Source organism: Oreochromis niloticus, unplaced genomic scaffold, assembly GCF_001858045.2.
Source record: "Oreochromis niloticus isolate F11D_XX unplaced genomic scaffold, O_niloticus_UMD_NMBU tig00007982_pilon, whole genome shotgun sequence".
Lineage (NCBI taxonomy): Eukaryota > Metazoa > Chordata > Actinopteri > Cichliformes > Cichlidae > Oreochromis > Oreochromis niloticus.
The window spans coordinates 24842-48110 of record NW_020328886.1 but is presented as its reverse complement, the minus strand read 5'-3'; the positions used below and the strand labels follow the sequence as shown (position 1 = coordinate 48110).

The window sequence follows — 23269 nt, the reverse complement described above, 5'->3', positions numbered from 1 at the left end:
TATTGGACAGAGAGGACAGATGGTTTGAAAGAGGAGTGAAAGAGGCCATCTATGTCCACTGTGAGCGACCATCTTTGAACAGAGGCGGTGGTTTACGACACCAACTGTCTGCCATCTATAATCCAGTTTTGAGTTCCCTCCCCAGACGACTTAACGTCCACTCACATCCTGGGCCATCTGACCTCAGGAATTCACATGACAAGGTGGGGCCAGGTTTCACAATGAGCTCACCCGAAACCCTGGCTGATTAGGTCCCACACCCACTTTCACACCTTGGCGCATGTGATTAGAGGATCACCAGGGGGTCCTTTGTCCCTCCTTGGGGGGATACTCCCACTGGGTTTAAATCTGGGACTCTCGGCCATTTGACCTTAGAACTGAAGAAGCTTCTCGGATGAGAGGTGAAACGTCTTCAAGCAACTTAAAGAAGTCCAGACGCTTTTCTTTGCAAACTCCTTTGACTTTCCGGTATGGTGCATGTCGCTTTTTCCCTCGCAGCGCTTGGTTTGTAGTTGGATTTTTGTTTTGTTTTAATCTAAAGCTACAAAACACCACAGCTGGATAAGAATCACTTATAGCATTTCACTGAAGGAGGAGATACAACGAAGCCGCCAAGATGCCGCGAATTATGATTAAAGGAGGCGTCTGGCGCAACACTGAGGTACGTGTTTACATGGCTAGCTTGGTTAGCATGATGCTAAACTCCGAAAGCAAACCTATGGTCTCGAGTTAGCATGAAGCTAGCTACTCACTTAACGAATTTATCCCGTGTGGCATTTAAAGTTTATTTAAATTATCGCCAGCTGTGTTTTAAGACTTTATTTCGTGCTTGTGTTGAGTTGTATGCATGAAGCTTTTTAATTTGCACTTAAACATACATGTTTACAGTTAGCGAATATTTGGCAATCTAGATGGCCAAAATAACAAACCACAAGACTTCATAAATTTTTATAAGTGAGCAAAAGATAGAGGATAATATAATTGTTTTTCAGCACTGGGATGAAAATGAATCAGCCCACTGCGGATTGAGGATAAAGGGTTTTGACATGTTTAGTCTGATTAAATCATTTGTCATTTAGTACATCCATTTAATTTATGGACGTCTGTTCCTTCTTTAAAAATTTATTTAGGATGAGATCCTCAAGGCAGCTGTAATGAAATATGGGAAAAACCAGTGGTCCCGTATCGCCTCCCTGCTGCACCGAAAGTCTGCAAAACAGTGTAAAGCCCGATGGTGAGTTTTGAGTCAGAGATGTGTGATGTGTCAAAAACATGAGATTAATTAAACTTCTACATACATTGATGTTTGTTTCTTCTGTCTGTGGATTTTTTTTTTTTTTTTTTTTTTAGCTTTCAAATCTTCTCTTTAAGAAGAGCGAAATAAAGACCTTCTCCTCTCGCTTTGTTTCTGCCTGTAGGTACGAGTGGTTGGACCCCAGTATCAAGAAAACAGAATGGTCCAGAGAAGAGGAGGAGAAGCTGCTTCACTTGGCCAAGCTGATGCCCACCCAGTGGAGGACCATTGCTCCTATCATAGGAAGGACTGCTGCTCAGTGTCTGGAACACTACGAATACCTGCTGTATGTTTATCTCTAAAGACACATTTATTCACTATGTTTTGTAATTCTGTGGCTTTTCACCTTGTATGTCCAGGAGCATTCATTGTTGCTAATCATTGCTGATTTGTAATTGAGATGCATTTTGTGTTTTATTCAGGGACAAAGCAGCTCAAAGAGACAATGAGGAGGAAGTGGGAGATGACCCCAGAAAGTTGAAACCAGGAGAAATTGATCCCAATCCTGAAACAAAACCTGCCAGACCTGACCCTGTGGATATGGACGAAGGTACAAAAACACACTGTCAGATGCTGTCAGATTTATCGAGCCAACAAGAGAATGTATCCTGATGTTAAGAATGGATTTGCTTCCTAGTTATCTTGTACATTTTTATATTTAATTATTTTTAAAAATTTCCTTTCTACAGTGTTGTACTTTCAGTCGAGTCATGTCAGAGTTTAAAAATAAGATTAATCATAACAGTCATATGTGGTAACTAACCAATGTGTTTTGTGTGTCTTCATCGGTCTGTAGATGAGTTGGAGATGCTTTCAGAGGCCAGGGCTCGTTTGGCCAACACCCAGGGCAAGAAAGCCAAGAGGAAGGCCAGAGAGAAACAGCTGGAGGAAGCCAGGTTCAGCTAATTTAATGCTTTTACAATTGCCCTCAGACAAGCTGTATTTATCATAACTTTACCTCTTATAGAGCAGTTGACATGTAATAATAAAATGATCATATGTGACTCTTTTTTTTCCTGATGTCATACTGTAGGCGGCTGGCTGCTCTGCAGAAACGCAGAGAGCTGAGAGCAGCAGGAATCGATGTTCAGAAGAAGAGAAAGAAGAAGAGAGGAGTAGACTATAATTCTGAAATCCCTTTTGAAAAGAAACCTGCACTGGTAACCACAGCTTTATGTGTTGTATCCTTAAAAATAACCCACAACATCAGCAGTGAGATTAACTTAATCTTACAGTAGTAATTGTTGTCTTTTGTTTACTTTAAGGGTTTCTATGACACCAGCATGGAGCAGTATGATGCTCAGGAGCCTAATTTCAAGAGGCTCAGACAGCAGCACTTGGATGGAGAATTACGCAAGTTAGTATCACTTTAAACTACTGGTGCTTTTCTGTATGCTAACAAGGTTCCTTGTTTATCTCACTTAAATATTTTCCTTGGTTCTTGGCTTCTCCCAGCGAAGGCATGAGATTGTCACGCTAATGTTATATAATATAAATAACTAGAAAGCGAAAATTTCAGAAGAAATTTTATGTGTGCCTATGCTACTGCCAATGAGTGTAGTTTGCCTTTAATGTGGTTCAATTAGTGCCGGTTGCCATTTATAACACTAGAGGGAGCAAGATGCAACATGAGCATAGTTTGCTTTTTATACCACAAGAAGGAGGGAAATGGAATACAGCTGATTTTCAACTTAAAGCAAAGTAAGCTGTATTGTGATCTCTGTTACATGCGGCATACAGAGATGAGAGAAAGATGCTCCAGTTACATGATTACAAAATAAGTTAATAGATATAAAAGAAAATAAATTATGCTTCAGTGTCAGGTGTTCAAGAGAAGTTACAATTTAGATTTTACAGTTTTGAGTCGTTTAAAGTGGTAGAAAAAAAGATGTCCATTAAGCGGTATTCAATTTGTATTTCAAAGGTATTTTAATGTCAAAGGGGAAAATACCACATGCAAATTATGAAATTTCCCGTTGTGGGACTAATAAATGTATCATGTTATTCAAACAATATTTTGTACAGATACCATTTACAATAATGTATGACATTTAAACATGATATTTAGATTGTGGTAAATAGCAAAGCAACATAAAATAAAAAAGGAAAAGGAAACCATTCAAGTAACTTTATATTATGAACTGAAGAGTAAGGCAAAAGTATAAATGAAAAGCATACAAGCATTAATGTATATAGATAAACCCAACAATCATATGACCCCCTATGAGCAAGCACTTTGGCGACAGTGGGAAGGAAAAACTCCCTTTTGACAGGAAGAAACCTCCGGCAGAACCAGGCTCAGGGAGGGGCGGCCATCTGCCGCGACCGGTTGGGGTGAGATGTAAACAAATCCAAAACTGTCCACAGAGCTACAGGGGGCACACTGGGATCGCAACAGCAGCCATAGAGGGAAACAGATTAGGATGTTCTTCCCAGTACTGAAGTGGGTCGGCTTTTCTTATGTGTGCGTTTTTCTCTGAGAGGTAGGTCTCCACTTTAGTTTCTGTTGATGAGGCACTCACGGATACTTCTGGATAAGGGTCATTTGGAAGCAAGTGGTTGGCTGACTTTGCGAAAACAGCTAGAAACAGAAAAGGAAAACACAATTTAAAACAATAAAACAAGAGACATCACAAAGCGCAGCTCTTCAGTTAGCAAACTGGCAAGTAATGAAGTTCTAAAAAATAATTGGGAAAACAAATCTAACTTTAGAACTAAATGACCCAAAACTAAATTAAAAATGAAGTAAAAAAAAAAAGAAATTGGCTTAATACTGGTGTCTTCTGATGAGGTAAGTCGCCATGCGAGGTAAAAACCACACGTGGCTGTAATTTGGTGGCCTGTATACAGTTCCAATCCAAGCATGTAGTTGGTTTAAATGGGTTTAATACTGGTGTCTTTTGATCACTTGACTGTATATATAAACCTGTTGAACAAAAGGTGCATTTTAATTTCACTATACCTGCCCATCCTTGTAGCCGGTCTCTACTAGCGTGGCACAGTTTCAAGATCAGTGTAGGGCTTCTCCACTGCCTTCACTGGACAGAACACATCTGAGGAGTTATGAATGGATGGATGACTTAATGAATGGATGAGATTATAGTTTGTTTCAAAGAAGATCAATAAATGTTATAATATAAAGTAAGAAACAAAAAAATACAAATGACCTGTTATGGCAGGGATCCCATCAGGTGCAGTCTTTCTGTTCACGTTTCTGGTCAGCTCTTCAATGGATGAGAGCACATCAGCAGTCTTATCTATCAGTTCCCACTGGTGAGCTGTCCTTGTTGGTGGTAGAGTGTGTTCAGAAAAACTCCCTTTTAACAGGAAGAAACCTCCGGCAGAACCAGGCTTAGAGAGGTGCAGCCATCTGCCGTGAGCGGTTGGGTGAGATGTAAACAAATCCAAAACTGTCCACAGAGCTACAGGGGGCACACTGGGATCGCAACAGCAGCCATAGAGGGAAACAGATTAGGATGTTCTTCCCAGTACTGAAGTGGGTCGGCTTTTCTTATGTGTGCGTTTTTCTCTGAGAGGTAGGTCTCCACTTTAGTTTCTGTTGATGAGGCACTCACGGATACTTATGGATAAGGGTCATTTGGAAGCAAGTGGTTGGCTGACTTTGCGAAAACAGCTAGAAACAGATAAAAGGAAAACACAATTTAAAACAATAAAACAAGAGACATCACAAAGCGCAGCTCTTCAGTTAGCAAACTGGCAAGTAATGAAGTTCTAAAAAATAATTGGGAAAACAAATCTAACTTTAGAACTAAATGACCCAAAACTATATTAAAAAGGTAGTAAAAAAAAGAAATTGGCTTAATACTGGTGTCTTTGGATGGGGTAAGTTGCTATGTGAGGTAAAAACCACACGTGGCTGTAATTTGGTGGCCTGTATACAGTTCCAATCCAAGCATGTAGTTGGTTTAAATGGGTTTAATACTGGTGTCTTTTGATCACTTGACTGTATATAAACCTGTTGTACAAAAGGTGCATTTTAATTTCACTATACCTGCCCATCCTTGTAGCCGGTCTCTACTAGCGTGGCACAGTTTCAAGATCAGTGTAGGGCTTCTCCACTGCCTTCACTGGACAGAACACATCTGAGGAGTTATGAATGAATGGATGACTTAATGAATGGATGAGATTATAGTTTGTTTCAAACAATATCAATATCAAATGTTACCATATAAAGTAAGAAACAAAAATACAATTACCTGTTATGGCAGGGATCCCATCAGGTGCAGTTGCAGTCCCTCTGTTCACGTTTCTGGTCAGCTCTTCAATGGATGAGAGCAGTCTTATGTATCAGCTCCCACTGGTGAGCTGTCCTTGTTGGTGGTAGTGTGTGCTCAGTTGCAAAGAAACTAAGATCACTTGGCAAGTCCATATCCCTCACAACCTTGCAGTCATTTTGTGTTAGTGAATTACACAATAAATGGGGTTGTGATAACTGTGATATGTATTCAGAACACCTGATTGGAGGCAGGCGTATGGCTGTGATATGTAAAGGTGATCAATCAATGTGTGTTTTTCGGTAGTTGCAGCAGTAATAAGTTGTGCATATCCTCTTGACTGAAACAGTTCTTGGATGGGTTTTTTTCCTCTGCTCATAAGGTCCTCATTGAAATCTCCACAAACAATAATTGGTTGGCAATTCATCATTTCCAATGAGTCCAAAAGACATTGCATTTGTGGTAAAAACCTCACGTGGCTGTAATTTGGTGGCCTGTATACAGTTGCTATCAAAGCTGTGACTGGCGATTCAACCTTGATAACAACAAATTCAAGGTCAGTCACATTTTGCAGGTATTTTCGAGACTCTGCTATAAGAACTGTTTTGTAGTACATTGCAACTCCACCGCCATTTACCTTTGCCATGTCTGTATGGTTTGTGTAAGAGACGTGTCTGTTGCGTGTGGCCATGTTGTACTGTTCCAGCTGGAAGTGGGGAGAAACTGATGATCCAGACAAGTGAGTTTCTGTTATGCATAAAACATCAGCAAGGCTGAGTTCATGGTGGCATCTCATGTCCTCCATGTGAGTTGGGAGACCTTGTGCATTGTGATGGATAATTGTCAATGTGGGGACTGTGGGAACAACTGATTTTAAGAATTGCAACAGTGGTCTTGCATTCTCAAATGATGCATGTCTCATATTTTTGAGTGCATCTGTGATGGCAGGATCAGCATAGATTTTCCTTTCATCAAAGTCTGTGATGTACAGTCCTTTAAGTGAGGTTGTGCGGCTGAGTGCGACATAGGCCATTCCAGGCTCAAAAACACGCTTCAAACATACTACTGCTGACTCCATTGTCATGCCTTGTACTTTGTGAGCTGTACATGCAAAGGCCAACTTCATTGGAAATTGCCTGCGAAGAACTCCTTTTTTACTTGTAGATTCTTCACATTTCTCAATATATACGAGGTTGTCTGAGGATCCTTGTATTTTTCTGCGAAATTTTTGCCCAGAATTTTGATTGTCCAGCGTAAGTCCAATGAGATTCACAGTTTTTGGTCCATCCTGTGTGGTTGTCACAATGTTCGTGATTGTTCCAAATGTCCCATTAACAAGCCCATCTTCAACATCCAAATTTCTAATAATCATAACACGCACTCCAGGTGCAGCTTGTATGTTATCAGGTAAATCTCTTTTGTTGCCTTTCATCATATCTGCCAGGAGGACCATCTCACCCGTCCGTGGGTCTTTTCTGTAGTCTTCGGCCTGAATATTTATGATATCAGAATGAAGAGCAGTTACAGTTGCTGAATTGTGTTTGTCGACCTCTTTGTTTGTAGCATAAATGTGTAATACATTAGATGGACAGTCTTTTATGTCATGGATAGCCTGTGTGAGCAAGGCTTTATCATTGGCTTCAAGAGAATCTGTTTTTTGCTTCACTCTTATCCTGTTCAGAACTTCAGCAAAAGAATGATCATCTTTCTGTCGCATGATTTCTGTCAGGTTGACCATGTGGAAATAGTCTTTCCAGAGATCAAAGACATTGTCCTCGTACACACAGAGTGGTTTGGCTTTTCCAAGGGGTGGCAGCTGGTAAAAGTCTCCTACTGCAAGGATAGACATCCCACCAAAAGGCTTCTTGTTTCCTTTGATCTGCTGAAGTCTCCAGTGGATGTAGGCAAAAAGGTCTTTAGAAACCATAGATATCTCATCAATGACCAGAATCTCTGCATTTGAAAGTGAAGCTCTCACTTCATCCAGTGCATTGCCCAGTCCCTGATACGGCGGTTTTAAAGATTTTGGCAGCTTTAGCAGAGAGTGCAGTGTTTTCCCAGATATGTTAAAAGCTGCAGTGCCAGTAAATGCAGTCAGCAGTACTGCAGGGTAGGACATGTCTGCTTGGTCACGGAATCTGGGGAGTTGGTGCAAAATCTTTGTTGCCTCCTCATATATGCACTTGATAACATGTGATTTCCACAGCCAGCTCCTCCAGAGACAAATAAAAGAACTGCTCAGGACAGTGACCCCACACAAGTTTGAAACACCACTCACGCACTGCGTAGAATATGGATGCTTGGGTTTCATTCAGACTTTGGTACATTTTTCTGACAAAGTCTGGGTTCAGCTTTGGTGCTATGATTGCTGGCATGGCTCCACTGCTGCTACCACTGACTTGGTAGTCTGGAACAATGTCCATTTCATTTCCGTCAGTGTCATGTCTGGATTGTCGTTGGGCCACACACTCTAAACGATCTACTTCAACCTCAGGTGCAAAGGTGTTCCATGCATTGATAAGTGGGCCTTGTTGTTCAATCTGTTCCAGTGCCCTTTCCATTGTTTTGCCATGGCTTTCATAACGCTTTTTGTTAAAGGTAACAATTGGCCGTACTGCAAAACCATGTTTTCGTCCACTTTTGTAGAACTGTTCGGATGTGGGGTGTTCTGTGGTTTTAAGGTCATCATTTGATCGATGTGGAAAATAAAGTTTTAGTAGTCTGCTATAAAACTTTTCTGGTTGTTTCTTTTCTGAGAAGCGAGGATATCTGATTATTGCAGGTTTCCCTCTTGTTCTCTTTTGAATATAACCCATGTTATTCAAAAGAGGGATGGCATTTTTTGACTCTGTTTGACGGCTGTAGAGAATCCTGTGCTCTGAAGCAAATTCAGCCAAACACATTCTTTCAAACTCAGGTGTTCTGGGTCTGTTTGCATATTTTTCTGGCAATCCAGACATCCACACATTTTCATCATCTGGTGCCATGCTTTGCAACCTGCTCATCGGGAGACTCATTTTCAGGGCATCATCATCAGTTTGTATGAACACCACACTGCGTGAACACTTTTTTAGTGGCAGGCTGCACGTCCTTGCCACGGATTCCTGGGCACTGACTTCTCTGTGTTTAGCATATGCCTGCATTATCTGTTTCATTTCATCTCTTTCATTGACATTGGACGTTTTTACCTCCTGGATGACTCCATTAAGAAATTGTGTCATCTCAAATTCGGGTTTAGAGACATAAGACATTATGTACATCAGGCAGCTGTAGTCATCAATGACATATTGGATGTCCATGTTGGCATTCCAGGCCCTCAGCAGATCTGCATTGTATGCATTCACCCAACAGTCATTAGGTTCACGCTTTAAGAGGATGACATGGCCATTGCTTAAATTGAAGGCACAATCCAAGTATTGTTCATAAGTTAATTTGCATTTGTGAAGCAGCTCAGACAAGTCTTCAAACGAGGAATTTGGGTCACAGAGCAAATCTCTCAATGGCTGGAGTTTTTCTTTGGCCTCTTTCTGTTTTTTTGCGAGAGCCATTCGTCTGTTTTTTTGCTTTTGTTTTTCATTTGTGTCTTTCTCCTTACTTGTGCTATGCTGCTTATCATTGTGATCGTCGTCATCATCTGGGCTTGGGAAAGTTATCATTGTGTGGTCTACGGGTAGTTTGGGGAACCCAAACCTACATGACACATTACCTTTTTTACAAGATCTGGAGTGATTTCTGCTGTGGACTTGAACCTCAGACACAATTTTGTGAAGTTCAGGATCGGCATTTTGGTCAGGCATCTTACATGTTATGTACTTGTCAATAATTTGTACACGTGGTCTTCAAGGTCGCTTCCAAATTTAGGTGCATCTTTGACCCAAACCAGTAAATGGATATGAGGGCTACCTCTGGCCTGAAACTCCACTCGATAAAAGTAATCTTCTACTTCACCGATGGGCTGTGCTGGGGACAGGATCAGTGTTGTCATTAGTGCATCGACTCTTTTTTCAAACAATCGCATCACAGTCACAGGGTTGCTTCGGAGAATTTCACACTTTGTGTTCCAGTCAAGTTGTGAAAAATCCACTTGTTCACCTTGTTGAGTTTTTATGACCTCAACAACCTCAGGCCATCTCATTTCAGCAGCTGAAAATGTCAGGAAAAAGTCGGCTTTCCTAACTGTCTGACCATAGCATGGAGATCTTTCAGTGCCTTCTCCCAATAGGCTGGAGTACCTCTCAGAGGTTTCATGAAGCGTGTTGCATCTTTGTTATTTATCAGTCTCTCCACTTCGTCTTTATTTTGAAGCATTCTGTTACAAATTCTACGTCCATCCTTGGTGATTGCCTTACCTTTGCGCAATTGGATGGACATGCTGTTTGTAGCCATGTGTGTTTCTGTTACAAACTGTGCAAAGAATAGGTAGCTTTGGTCAGTTGCAAAGCGTGTATCTGCAGAGAACAGCCGTGTATTAAAATACATGCTTGGGGACAGTTTGACTTGTCTGGCTTCATCTAATGTGTTCTGTCCAGTTGGGAACTGCACAGGAAAGGCCATGGCTTCAAGTTTAGGAACAGAGAAGAAGCCAACAGGTCTATTTCCTTGGGCGGGTGCAATGCTAAATATTCCTTCACCATATGATAAAATGTCCTGTGCTATATCTGGTGGTTGCATACAGGTGTCTAGAACAAGACCAGGGCGAAGTTCTTCCTTTTCTTTCTCCGTATCTTGTAAGGGCTCTCCATTTGACTGTTCAGGCTCCAATAGTTCGTTTACATCATGACATGGCTCAAGTATTCCAGCTGTTGTATCCTCAGTGGTTCTTCTTTCTGGTACAATTTGGTTGTCGAAGTTTCTGGGCAGTGCATCTTGAATATCTGCATCAGCAATGTCATGTTCCGTCTCGATTATCTGATTATTTGTGGGATCAGCAAAAGTAGCGTCATCATCAATAGATACATCTTTGTATTCTGAATGCATCTCTTTTAGCTTTGATAATCCTGCTAACACATTCTTCATGTTCACAGTGTAGAAGTGTTGGTATCCTTTGAATCTGATGTGTCTTTTCAGTTGTACCTGCAGGAGCTGGGCTTCATTGCTAGGTCTGGGAAGACAGTTTACTGTGGTTTCCACATCCGATGGTACACAGACAACAGCCCCATGTACAGCTCTTTGCTGTCCTTTTGGTAATGCAATGATTTTGGCAAACGGGAGAATTTTAGCAATCAGTTGTCGTTCTAGTACATTTAATTGACTCAGTTCAATTGGAATGGGCGCTAGTTCTAAATTGTTTGCCACTGCGATGGAAGAGATCTTTCCTCGTTGTAGGTGGCTGTCACAGTTGTAGCAAATCCACTCTTGCATTCTTTGTTTTGGAATGGTACAATTAGCTGTACATTCACTATCACAAACATGGACAAATTTTCCTGTCAAGCAAGTGTCAACAATGTGACTATTTTTAACATACTTTGATCTTTTGCAGTGTTTAACTTGATTAGGAAACAGAGTTCTGTGGCACACCGTACAGACATGGGTGGGTCCTAACTGAATTGTTTCACGGAAAGCTAATGTGGCTGCTTGCATCACACTATTCACTACAAGCTGGGGCTGTGCTTCAGACTGTGGACCCTGCTGGAATTGTGTTACTAGTCGGCTGTATTTCTTCTTTATTCTCTGTGCACACAACTTTTTATAAATGGCGAAAGATGCAGTGGTAGCCATTTTGTGTCTCTGGTACTGGGCACAGCGCTGTATATGGTGCAGTCTGAATTGTGAGTCATTGTGGTACCTGGCATGAATTGATTTTTTTTGTTTGTGCCTGTAGTTTGGATCCGATGCATATATTGTTCTTATGTATGCCCTCTTCCTTTCTCTGACATCCTCCTCTCTGTATTTCTGCCTCATGTATTGCTTCTGTCTGCTTTGAAAGTCAGCATCCGTTTTGTACCTTTGGACCAGATATTGCTTCTGTCTGCTTCTAAAGTCAGCATCCGTTTTGTACCTTTGGACCAGATATTGCTTCTGTCTGCTTTGAAAGTCAGCATCCGTTTTGTACCTTTGGACCAGATATTGCTTCTGTCTGCTTTGAAAGTCAGTATCGGTGTTGTACCTTTGGACCAGATATTGTTTTTGTTTGGTTTTAAAGCTGGCATCCGTGTTGTACTTCTGAACCACATAGTTTTTCTGCCTGGTTTGAAAGTCGGGATCCGTAGAATATCTTCTGATAATGTAGTCTCTCTTCTTTTGTTGAAAATGAGGATCACTTTGGTACTTCTTCACCTTGTGGGCTTTTATTACTCCGTGAATTTGAGGATTTGCATAATAATTTTTGTTTGATAAGAGTTTTTGTTTGTGGTAATGACAGTTTACAGCATATTGGGTTTTCAAAGTCTGTAATTTTTTCATTCGAAATTCGTGACAAGTCGCATATCGTTCCTTTTCGTTCCTTTTTTTGTTGGTCTTCTTTGCCACTTCACTCTGCCTCTGATTTTTGGGAGCTTCACGATTAGCTTTCCGACGTCGTCGTTTATTTAATTTGCACACATTCCTTGCTGTTTCTCTTTCATTATTAAGTTCAATACTTTCTTGTTCTTTCCTGATGTTGCTTGTTGGATCGACAGATGTTTCAAGGTGATGTTCACATGAAGCCATTATGTCTTGTGATGAGTTTGAAGTATTTTCTAACATTGTCATGTAGGTTTGGGCTGATTCTGGTTGAGGCACTTGCACAGTGGAATTTGTGATTTGTGGTCCATCATTTTGTGGTGATGATGTAGCTGTTGCTCCTGTTGCCTGAGTTGACTGTGCAGGCTGTTCGTTGTGAGTGCTGACTCTTTTGAAAGAAACAGGCACAAACTCATAACTTGCATACCTGCCTTGATTTTGAAAAAGGTTATGCAAGTGGTTGATCAGGTCATTCACATGAGTGAACGTGAGCATGACTGCTGTTCCATTTGGCTGGGGTAAACCTGCTGCACTTCTTGAATGTGAATCAAATAATCCATACCTCCCAGATTTGTCACGGAAAACTGCAATGCACTGAGGCGAAACCATGAGCAAAGCATAGTTCACATCTGTTGACAGACATACAAGGCGACTAGCAAGAGGCAACCACCACTCTTTTCTTTGGTAAGTTTTGTCTGCTGCTTTCAGGTATCCATACCTTATGTTGTCCATTTTCACACTGTAGACATTTATGTCAGCATGAACTTCTTTGGGCAGGTCCTCCATGGTCAGATGATCTTGTGTATAACGCCTCTCCTGCTGAAGATTTGTTTTAATCCAACAGTAGAGTGCATCTCCCTGTTCAAGCACCTTATCAAGTCGGGCTGTGTTGAACTGGTGTTCCTCATTAAGGTAGGCCAGGAATGTGAGGGCATTACATGTGCACTGATGATTTCGAGAGAATTCTGTGTACCTTTCATCACTTTGACAATGAGTTGCACTGACACACCAGAAGTTCTGAACTGCGTTTCTCTGTAGCTCCTCTGTCAGTAGTTGTTCATTTATGTTGTGGAAAGGCTGATCAAGGAATGGTAAAGGTGACATGTTATTATTTAGTATTTAATGATAAGCATTTCAAGGTTGAGCAAAAACATATGCAACTCTTGGTACAATGATGTAAGACATTTTTTTTTAAGTGACAAGGGTTGTATAAATAAAGACTTTCTTTAAAGTAAAAACATTTTTAACTATGGTAAAACAATGAAGCAATGTTCAATGTTGGCAAATTAAGCCAAATTATATCACTCCTCAAACATATTACAGCATAATCTAAAGATACGCAGCATCAGATAAGCCAGACACAAAGAGTGTGACAGGAACAGTGAGAGAGTGAGAGAGCAGAGGTGGGAAGTAAAAATGACGAATATTTTAGATATTTTAGACCTTTTATAAAGGTCATATCTGTACTTTCTGCTCCTTATATTTTCAAAGCAGTCAATTACTTTCCAAAAGAAATTGACAAATGTACATGTTTAGTCTAACATTTTAGTATATTTAGTACGAGTTAGCAAGCATACTTAAGGTGAAAGACTAAATATCAACCCCGGTGATTATACAGCAAACATAACATGTATACCAATTGGTTACAGACATTTGTGGGCATACCTTTTTAGGTGGAGAATTTGATGCCGTGTGGAAATCATCAGTTGCCCAGACTCGTTTTGCTGGTGGACGATTGTCTGAAATCTGAATACAGTTAATCAAAATGAGAAAACCTACCTACTAACAGATTTGAAATAGAGTGTAACACTGGATACTTTAAAGAAAACATGAAACAGTAGCGGTTACTAAACTTAGAAAGCAATAAAGAAAAATTCCAGCTGTTTGCATAACTACTAAGAAATTTGAAAGTGAGTGTAACTGTTCACTAAACATACATGTTTTAAAGCCATTATTCAATACATTGTTATTGTTAAATAAATATTGTCAAATAATGGAGATCTAGATTTCAGTGAAAATAATTGTAATTATCATTTTTGCCATAATCGAGCAGCCGTATGGGTGGGCATACCTTGTAATTTCTTAATAGAGGAATATTTTTTGATATTTACCTTGGTACCTGGGGAACATAAGGAGGTGGGTCTATCCTGTGTTTCCAAAGATAACCCGGCTGGTGCCGTCTGCTAACCCAGGAAAAAGGGTATAGAAAACATTAAGTGACCTGACACATTCATTTCATTTAAATGTTCTGTATACCATGCACTGTTATGCCAGTTGTGTGACATTATAACAAAAAATCCTAAACTGCATGGGTAAGTGTTCTTAACTGTCTCAAACGTGTTTTGAAAACTGTTCAACTGTCTATGATCACTACCATATCCTCATTACCTGGTCAGATGGGAAACTACTGACTGCCTCATCTTGGTTGTGGCCAGTGAGCATTGGGACAGCAGGATCGACCAGGTCAAGTGGTTTCCAGCGCTTCTTTTGTGCCTGGGATCTTTTATTTTTTCTCGGCATCTGGTAGAATGTCAACATAAAAACAGAATATTAATTATTGGCATTTCAAGCAATTTGTTATTTTAACCCTCTGATACATTGACAGATAAGATGACTACAAGAACAAAAAAAATCTGTTCCATAACAGTTTGTATATTGTAATTGAGAAAGTGATTACCTTGAAAGTTGGGAGGCAGATTTGTTGACCACGACAGTTACTTCGTTTTGGTGTACAGTAATTGGGAAAGTAATTACCTTGCAAAGCTGGGAGGCAGTGTTGTTGCTGAGACGCTGGTCGAATGCCAGCAGCAAGCAAACCCAGATGTTCACAGTCCTACTTAACACCTCAAACTTTTCAAACAAATCTTACAAGAACATTTGGCAAAGTGATTGGCTTGCTAACTTAGGAGACAGTCTTGTTGCCCACAACAGTTTTGTTATAGACTAATTGGAAAATTGGGTACCTTGCAAGGCTGACAGGCAGTCTCGTTGCTGGGAGGCGGTCTTGTTGCTGGGGCTCTGGCAGAATGCCAGCAGCAAGCAGACCCAGATGTTCACAGTCCTACTTAACACCTTAAACTTTGCAAACAAATCTCACAGAACAATTAGCAAACTGATTGGCTTGTAACACTGAAATGTAGCCTTGTACTGTCTGGTTTAAATTTCCTACTGAGAGACAAAGAGGAACTTTACTGTTTGGAAGGGAGTAAAAACACTGTACCACCTAATCTTAAAAGTTTTAATTACAAACAACAGCTCTGGAATAAAATGACATCCAGCGCTCAACACACCTATTTGTTTCTAAATATCAGCTGAACACATACATAGAAAATATAAGGGGGGGCACTTACCTTGGCTGAATCAAGAGTTCAGGTATTAAAGGCTGCTGTAGTTAACGCCTTATAAAGACAGACAAAGAGAGGTGTGAAACGTGACTACAACGCAGCTATTGTTTCGTACGCGGTGAGAGTCGCATCTTAAAAGGTTTAATTACAAACGATACCACTGGAATAAAATCGCAGTCATTTTGTAGATATCAGCGTCAAGACACAGAAAAGCACTTTTAAAGGTCAATTTCAAAAGCGGAGGAGGGACTGAAACGCTTGCTTTAGCTGACTATCCGCTAACTGGCTTTAGCATCGTGCCGAACGTGCCGAAACAAAGAAATCGATAAAGAAACACATAAAAAAAAAAAAATCACTTTCAAAGCTAAATTTCAAACCAGAGACAGAGATACGCTTACCTTGTCATAGTAAATCACTTTCAAAATCAATTTCAAACCGGGAAACGCTTAATATCCGCTAACTAGCCAGCAACAAAATACCACGAGACAAAGAGGTGTGAAACCCGACTACAATGAAGCTATTTTTTGAGAGTCCCATCTTAAAAGTTCCAATTACAAACGATACCACTGGAATAAAATCACAGTCATTTTGTAGATATCAGCGTCAAGACACAAAAAATACCTTTAAAAGTAAATCACTTTCAAAATCAATTTCAAACTGGGAGACGCTTAATATCCTCTAACTAGCCAGCAACAAAACACCACGAGACAAAGAGACGTGTGAAACGCGACTGCAACGAAGCTATTTTTTGAGAGTCGTATCTTAAAAGGTTTAATTACAAACGATACCACTGGAATAAAATCGCAGTCATTTTGTAGATATCAGCGTCAAGACACAGAAAAGCACTTTTAAAGGTCAATTTCAAAAGCGGAGGAGGGACTGAAACGCTTGCTTTAGCTGACTATCCGCTAACTGGCTTTAGCATCGTGCCGAACGTGCCGAAACAAAGAAATCGATAAAGAAACACATAAAAAAAAAAAATCACTTTCAAAGCTAAATTTCAAACCAGAGACAGAGATACGCTTACCTTGTCATAGTAAATCACTTTCAAAATCAATTTCAAACCGGGAAACGCTTAATATCCGCTAACTAGCCAGCAACAAAATACCACGAGACAAAGAGGTGTGAAACCCGACTACAATGAAGCTATTTTTTGAGAGTCCCATCTTAAAAGTTCCAATTACAAACGATACCACTGGAATAAAATCACAGTCATTTTGTAGATATCAGCGTCAAGACACAAAAAATACCTTTAAAAGTAAATCACTTTCAAATCAATTTCAAACTGGGAGACGCTTAATATCCTCTAACTAGCCAGCAACAAAACACCACGAGACAAAGAGACGTGTGAAACGCGACTGCAACGAAGCTATTTTTTGAGAGTCGTATCTTAAAAGGTTTAATTACAAACGATACCACTGGAATAAAATCGCAGTCATTTTGTAGATATCAGCGTCAAGACACAGAAAAGCACTTTTAAAGGTCAATTTCAAAAGAGGAGGAGGGACTGAAACGCTTGCTTTAGCTGACTATCCGCTAACTGGCTTTAGCATCGTGCCGAACGTGCCGAAACAAAGAAATCGATAAAGAAACACAAAAAAAAAAATCACTTTCAAAGCTAAATTTCAAACCAGAGACAGAGATACGCTTACCTTGTCATAGTAAATCACTTTCAAAATCAATTTCAAACCGGGAGACGCTTAATATCCGCTAACTAGCCAGCAACAAAATACCACGAGACAAAGAGTGGTGTGAAACCCGACTACAATGAAGCTATTTTGAGAGTCGCATCTTAAAAGTTTCAATTACAAACGATACCACTGGAATAAAATCGCAGTCATTTTGTAGATATCAGCGTCAAGACACAGAAAAGCACTTTTAAAGGTCAATTTCAAAAGCGGAGGACGGACATAAACGCTTGCCCTTAGCTGACTATCCGCTAACTGGCTTTAGCATCGTGCCGAAACAAAGAAATCGATAAAGAAACACATAAAAAATCACTTTCAAAGCTAAATTTCAAACCAGAGACAGAGAGATACACTTACCTTGTAAAAGCTTACGGTGTGTCTTAGTAAACACTTCAGAAAATCACTGTAAGTTCAAGTCCAAAGCGGAGGAGGGGGGAAAACGCGTTACCGGTGAAACGATAGCCACGTTGTCTTACAAAATCACGTCGACGGTCAATTTCAAAGAGGAGGAGGGGCGAAGAGACGCGCGCCGTTGAGTGTCGTCATTGCGTAGTGTCGTCATACGCTAGCGGTGCTAGCTAGCTAGCCGGGTATTAGCAACACGTAAGAGAACTGTCGCTAATATGCGATGTGTTGATAAAACGAGCAGATATTTGAAGTTTACACACCTACATTCTCGCCTGAAAATATCTTAAAAGTTTATTTTGTGACCTAGAAACACTAATAAAAGACATATAAAACGAAGTGGTGTCCGCCATTGTTTCAGTGGCAGAGGCGTGCTATGAATTGTGGGATATGGAGTTTCCACCGAGCATACAACTTTTAGGCTGTACTACTCCCGGTATACCACTAGAGAGAGCCAACACACCACAAATGACGTCTGTTTCTATGGGGCCAAAAGTCATTTCTTTCTCAGGAGCCTAGAAATTGGCCCAAATTTGCACTAAAATCTAAATATTTCAAAAACTATAAAAGTTATAAACACCAAAAGTCAGACCATACTAGCCCAGCTCCAGCCGCACAAAATGATCTAACATATGTAACCCTATTGTCAAAACTGTTTGGCAGAGGAGCGCGGGAAAATTTTCACTAAAATATTAATATTTAAAAAACTATAATATTCATAAACACCAAAAGTCATAGCACACCATTCCAGATCCAGCCGCACAAAATGAGGTAACATATATGAAGCTTCTCTGAAAACTGCGGGTCGAGTTACGCGCCGAAATTTAGGCGGAAGATGGAGAATAATAATAATAATAACTAGAAAGCGAAAATTTCAGAAGAAATTTTATGTGTGCCTATGCCGCTGCTATTCAGTGTAGTTTGCCATTCATACAGCTACAGAGAGCAAAACTCAGAAGAGCAGCCATTCTCCACCATGAACTATGGTAAAAACAAACACCGCCCACGCTTCACAGATGACAGCTTACAGTTTTGTGTAAAGATGAAGTTACTTCGTACAGCGCCGATTTGCAGACGCTGTGCACACAGGTTCATGAGCAGAAGTCCCATTGTACCACGGCAGATCCGACAATGTTTGCATGAACACGCTTTGAAGCATTACGTTATGGACCACTTTTCACACATGGTTGGTGTACCCACACAGGCAGCTGTAGCTTTTCAACTCACAGCCCGACACACACCCAAAAACAGCCGAGAGAGCACAGACTACGCCCGAGAGGCGTGATTGCAGGTGCCGCTCAGGTGGGTCCACCTCCCCTGCAGCGGCACTGCAGACCACGCCCCGCCACACACATCAAACACGTAAAATAAATATTTATGCACTTTTGCATTCACTTTTTGTTTTTTGTTATTTTTACACAGTGTTCTGAATGATGAACAATGGTCTACAGCCAATCTTGTGTATTATTATACAAACTTTGGTTGTAAGATTCAGATAACTATTTAATAAAAGCTAAATATTTTATATGAGAGTAAGAAAGAAAAGTATATCTTTATGTCCACCTTTCTCTGTTAATGCCCTACCTGGCCCCCTGGCAAAAGCTTTGCTAGATCCGCCCCTGCACAGTTACCAGCTGTCAGCTAAATAAAAAAAGGAGCTTGGTGTTTATTTCTCTCAGAAACAGTTCATAACTTCCCTTCAACTCATTCATGTCACCTAAAAAAAAGGTAAACCTGTTTCTCCATCACCAGTTCAGCTCTGATGATTCAGTAAGGTCATCTCCTGGTTTCGACCAGCCGCTTCTACAGCTGTGGCTCCAGCAAACATCAGCTGATACTAGAAATTAAAATCAAATGAATTCTAACAACAGCTGATCAAGCTTAAACGTGCTGCTGTTGTTTAGCGCGATAAACAAACAAGAGAGAAAAGCCGATCATTGATCAGTTTCATGACTGAAGTTTGAACAGGCGAGAGAATGACAGGGGAGGCTGTCATAAAGTTCAACATCAGTAACTTAGCGCGCACACAGCTGTATAGAAACTCCATCGTGCTAGCTACCACGCAGTACGAGTTATTATAACTGATTGTAAAAAGTCAGCACAACGAAAATAAACTACACCTAAACTCGGTTTATATCTGACCCAAATAGAGTGCAGGTCATAACTTCTTACCTGAAATTCAGTTCACCTCACGCTCCGACCGGCAGCCGCCTGCTTCTCCTGCCTTCGGTTTCCCTGATCCACGATCTACCACCGGTCGATCGGCGGTCGCCTCGCCGCCTTCCCCGCATGTTCTTTCTGACACACACCGGTGGATAGCTGCCCTCGGTTGTAGCTCCGCGTCAGCGACTACCAAACAACTCAGTTATTTTTCCACATCGACCAGCATCTGGACAATCCACCGCCTTTCACTGTTTGTACCGTTACTAAAAAAAACCCCTCATCGGCTCATAAAAACGAAAAATAAGTCCAGCTATGACCCTGAGTCAAAAAGACAGCCAGCTCGGGTTAGCTAGCTACCTGTCTAGCTCTTTGCAGGCACCGAAAACATCAGAGCTAATATGGGATGTCTTGGTAACACGAGCAGATATTTGAAGTTTACATCTGGCCAATCCACCACCTTTCACTGTTTATACCGTTACTAAAATGAATAAATGAATAAATCATCGGTCCATATAAACGAAAAATAAGTCCAGCTAAAACACATACTGTCGGCGAGCGACCGGGTGCTGACACGAGTTTCACCCGCCTCAATATAAGCCAAGCCTGGGTGCTTTTTCACGAAGGGTCGCTAGCGGTGCTAGCTAACTATGCTAGCGGCGCTAGCTAGCTAGCCGGCTATCATCAACACATAAGAGAACTGCTGCTAAATAAACTACACCTAAACTCGGTTTATATCTGACCCAAATAGAGTGCAGGTCATAACTTCTTACCTGAAATTCAGTTCACCTCACGCTCCTGCCTTCGCTTTCCCTGATCCATGATTGACCACCGCGTTAGCAATCGCCTGCCCGGCCTCATATGTCTCGTTGGCGGCATGTCCTTTCTGTCACACACCGGTGGGTAGCTGCCCTCTGTTGTAGCTCCACCACCAAACAACTCAGTTATTTTTTCCACATCCAGCTGTAACTCCGATTCTATGCGAGCATTTGCGAGAGACCAGGGAGGTGAAACGACAGAGAGAGTCCCCTCGCTATCCATTTGCAGCCAAGTGCGGCAGCTAGCTAGGTAGCCAGCTAGGTAGCCGGCTAGCTGTCAGGCAGGACCGACGTCGTCAGAGCACTGTCGCTAAATATGGGATGTCTTGATAAAACAAGCAGATATTTGAAGTTTACACACCTACATTCTCGCCTGAAAATATCTTAAAAGTTTATTTTGTGACCTAGAAACACGAATAAAAGACATATAAAACGAAGTGGTGGCCGCCATTGTTCACTCTGTAGAGGCGTGCTATGAATTGTGGGATATGGAGTTTTCAACACAAGGATAAATCTTTTCGGCTGTACTACTCCCGGTATACCACTAGAGAGAGCCAAGACACCACAAATGAAGTCTGTTTATTTGGCGCCAAAAGATGAATTGGCCTAAATTTGTACTAAAATATTAATATTTAAAAAACTATAAAAGTCATAAACACCAAAAGTCACAACATAATAGTCCAGCTCCAGCCGCACAAAATGATCTAACATATGTAATCCTAATGTCAAAACTGTTTGGCAGAGGAGCGCGGGAAAATTTTCACTAAAATATTAATATTTAAAAAACTATAAAATTCATAAACACCAAAAGTCATAGCACACCATTCCAGATCCGGCCGCACAAAATGAGGTAACATATATGAAGCTTGTCTCAAAACTGCGGGGCGTGATACGTGCCGAAATTTAGGCGGAAGATGGAGAATAATAATAATAAGAATAATAAATCCGAGGAATAGTAATATGTGTGCCTCTTGGCATAGGCACACATAATAAGAATAATAAATCCGACGAATAGTAATATGTGTGCCTCTTGTCATAGGCACACATAATAAGGATCAAAATGTGTTCCAAATTTTTTTGTCTTCATCCATTCATAAGCCCTGTTGTGTTTTTTTTATAGTGAGATTGAAAAGATGGAGAGGAAGAAAGATAAACAGAAGATAAAGAAGAAGAAGGAGAGTGACTTGCCGTCTGCCATCCTGCAGACCAGCGGAGTGGCTGAGTTTACCAAAAAACGTTCCAAACTAGTGTTACCCGCACCACAGGTAACCACTTTTTTATTCAGCATACTTTGGTTTGCTCGTGAATTTGTTGTCAAAACAAAGGTGGGATTTTCCCACAGCCATCCTTTTTTTTTTTTTTTTGTGCACAAATGTGGGTTGTGGGGAGGTATTTTTGTATTATTTTAAACAAACCGTTAGGTCTTTTTTTGGTACTGAGTAACTAGTCATGTTTGTGATTTTGATAGTCACAAGAAAGCGGCTGTGAACCACTGTTTTGTTGCAGGAAAAGAACAGTTACTCTGCTAAACAAACCAGACCCCCCAAAAAAAACAAGTGTTATTTGAAGCAAATCTCTGTACCTTGTGTCAGAAATTCACTCTGGACAGGAATTTAAATGTGTTTTCCAACTGGCTGAACGTTATCATGTAAAACCCGATAGCTGACCATTTGAATCCGTACTGAACAACATACCGTCCATCTTCTCTCTCTGGCAGAGTGCCTATTCCAGGAGTGGGATGACCTTCCTCGCCTGCTGAGGACGCATCAATTTTTTAGGCACATTCTTGGATTTTGTTGTATACAATTTTCTTTTTCAATTTCTATTGTAATAAAAACTTTTCAGTAAGCTGGTGTCAGATTTATGGTTTATTGATTTTTACAGACCCAAGGTAGTTTTCTTAAAATACATTAAACTTTACTGTTTGCTGCACTTGATAAAAATCTACCCCAGGCAAATACCCAGTGATACTAAGTTATGTTGAAAAGAAACTTTATTGGTCACTAATACAGAAACACAAAGGACCACTGAGCATGCTGAAAACTCAGCCTGTGACATCTTCACAACATGAGCACATGGAGGAGGGCTTATCTGTAGAATTTGCTGTGGAAAATTAAAAGGTTCAACACGGCGGCGGTCAGTTCGATATCGATTTCTCTGATGAGTTTGCTCAGTATTTCTGAGCACTGTTGAGCAGCGACTTCTTCTTTTCTTGAAAAGAAGATCAGACCCAGCAACACACTCAGACATAAACTGGTTCACCCGAAAGACAAAACTCCAAAACACAGACTGAACAACGTGGTGTATGCGGTACAGTGCAGCGAGGAATGCCCGGACCTCTACATTGGAGAGACCAAACAGCCACTTCACAAGCGTATGGCACAACATAGAAGAGCCACCTCCACAGGACAAGACTCAGCAGTCCATCTTAAGGCCAAATTGTCCCAGAGTATAGAAGAAGAAGCTTGATGTTTGTTCTGAGGCAGTTTATTCTTTCACAGCTCAAGTCCTGTGGCTGTAATCACGTGTGTGTGTGTTTTTTATCATTCACACACACATCACATTTCACAGAAATCACTGCACCCCCACTGGATCAACACCGCTCATCCGACACTAAAACTGCCCACCTAAAAATACAGAGAAGAAGATGATCACCTTAAGCAGTCACACCCACCCTCTCAGCCACACCACCCCAAGAGCTCACTGTAACACCCCTCTGCTGCAGCAGGCCGGAGACCACACCCCCGCCACATAGATCATATCACAACTGTGAGATAAAAGTGAAAGAGCAGCTCACAGATCAGTGGGAAGTCACATCAGGAGAACATTAAGTATTTGTAGCATGTGATTCCCTTGTGTTTTCAGTCTGTGAAACAGCTGTTTG

At 40.8% G+C, this 23269-nt stretch overlaps 2 protein-coding genes and 1 long non-coding RNA gene across 4 annotated transcripts; 2 read left to right on the top strand and 1 right to left on the bottom strand.

Moving 5' to 3' along the window:
* The first annotated feature begins 415 nt into the window (after positions 1-415).
* Positions 416-22238, top strand: LOC109200751 (cell division cycle 5-like protein). The gene is made up of 9 exons (XM_019356350.2): positions 416-661; positions 1131-1234; positions 1419-1580; positions 1717-1844; positions 2091-2190; positions 2328-2454; positions 2560-2651; positions 21506-21650; positions 22103-22238. The coding sequence occupies exons 1-9, from the start codon at positions 617-619 to the stop codon at positions 22142-22144; spliced, it is 945 nt and encodes a 314-aa protein (XP_019211895.1). The 5' UTR covers positions 416-616; the 3' UTR covers positions 22145-22238.
* LOC109200752 (uncharacterized) lies at positions 4320-11508 on the bottom strand. Of its 2 annotated transcripts, none has more exons than XM_025904999.1 (4): positions 5512-11508; positions 5307-5397; positions 4462-4928; positions 4320-4347 (listed from the first exon to the last, which is right to left on the bottom strand). In XM_025904999.1, exon 1 carries the CDS (start codon positions 9324-9326, stop codon positions 7701-7703), a length of 1626 nt encoding a protein of 541 aa, XP_025760784.1. In that variant the 5' UTR covers positions 9327-11508; the 3' UTR covers positions 4320-4347; positions 4462-4928; positions 5307-5397; positions 5512-7700. The 2 variants fall into 2 exon arrangements, with proteins under 2 accessions (XP_025760784.1, XP_025760783.1); XM_025904998.1 differs by having other exon boundaries at positions 5512-11507.
* On the top strand, positions 14395-16910 carry LOC112845590 (uncharacterized). Its single transcript, XR_003218440.1, has 2 exons — positions 14395-15453; positions 16084-16910. It is a non-coding gene; the product is annotated as an uncharacterized LOC112845590 (long non-coding RNA).
* Positions 22239-23269: the final 1031 nt, after the last annotated feature.

What these genes read in the sequence shown, in the direction of transcription:
- LOC109200751 (XM_019356350.2), top strand. Translation starts at nt 617, where the DNA reads ATGCCGCGAATTATGATTAAAGGAGGCGTCTGGCGCAACACTGAG. An exon ending in CCCTGTGGATATGGACGAAG is followed by an intron (nt 1,845 to 2,090) that starts GTACAAAAACAC and finishes ATCGGTCTGTAG; the next exon opens with ATGAGTTGGAGATGCTTTCA. An exon ending in AAACAGCTGGAGGAAGCCAG is followed by an intron (nt 2,191 to 2,327) that starts GTTCAGCTAATT and finishes GTCATACTGTAG; the next exon opens with GCGGCTGGCTGCTCTGCAGA.
- LOC109200752 (XM_025904998.1), bottom strand. Translation starts at nt 11,430, where the DNA reads ATGAGGCAGAAATACAGAGAGGAGGATGTCAGAGAAAGGAAGAGGGCA.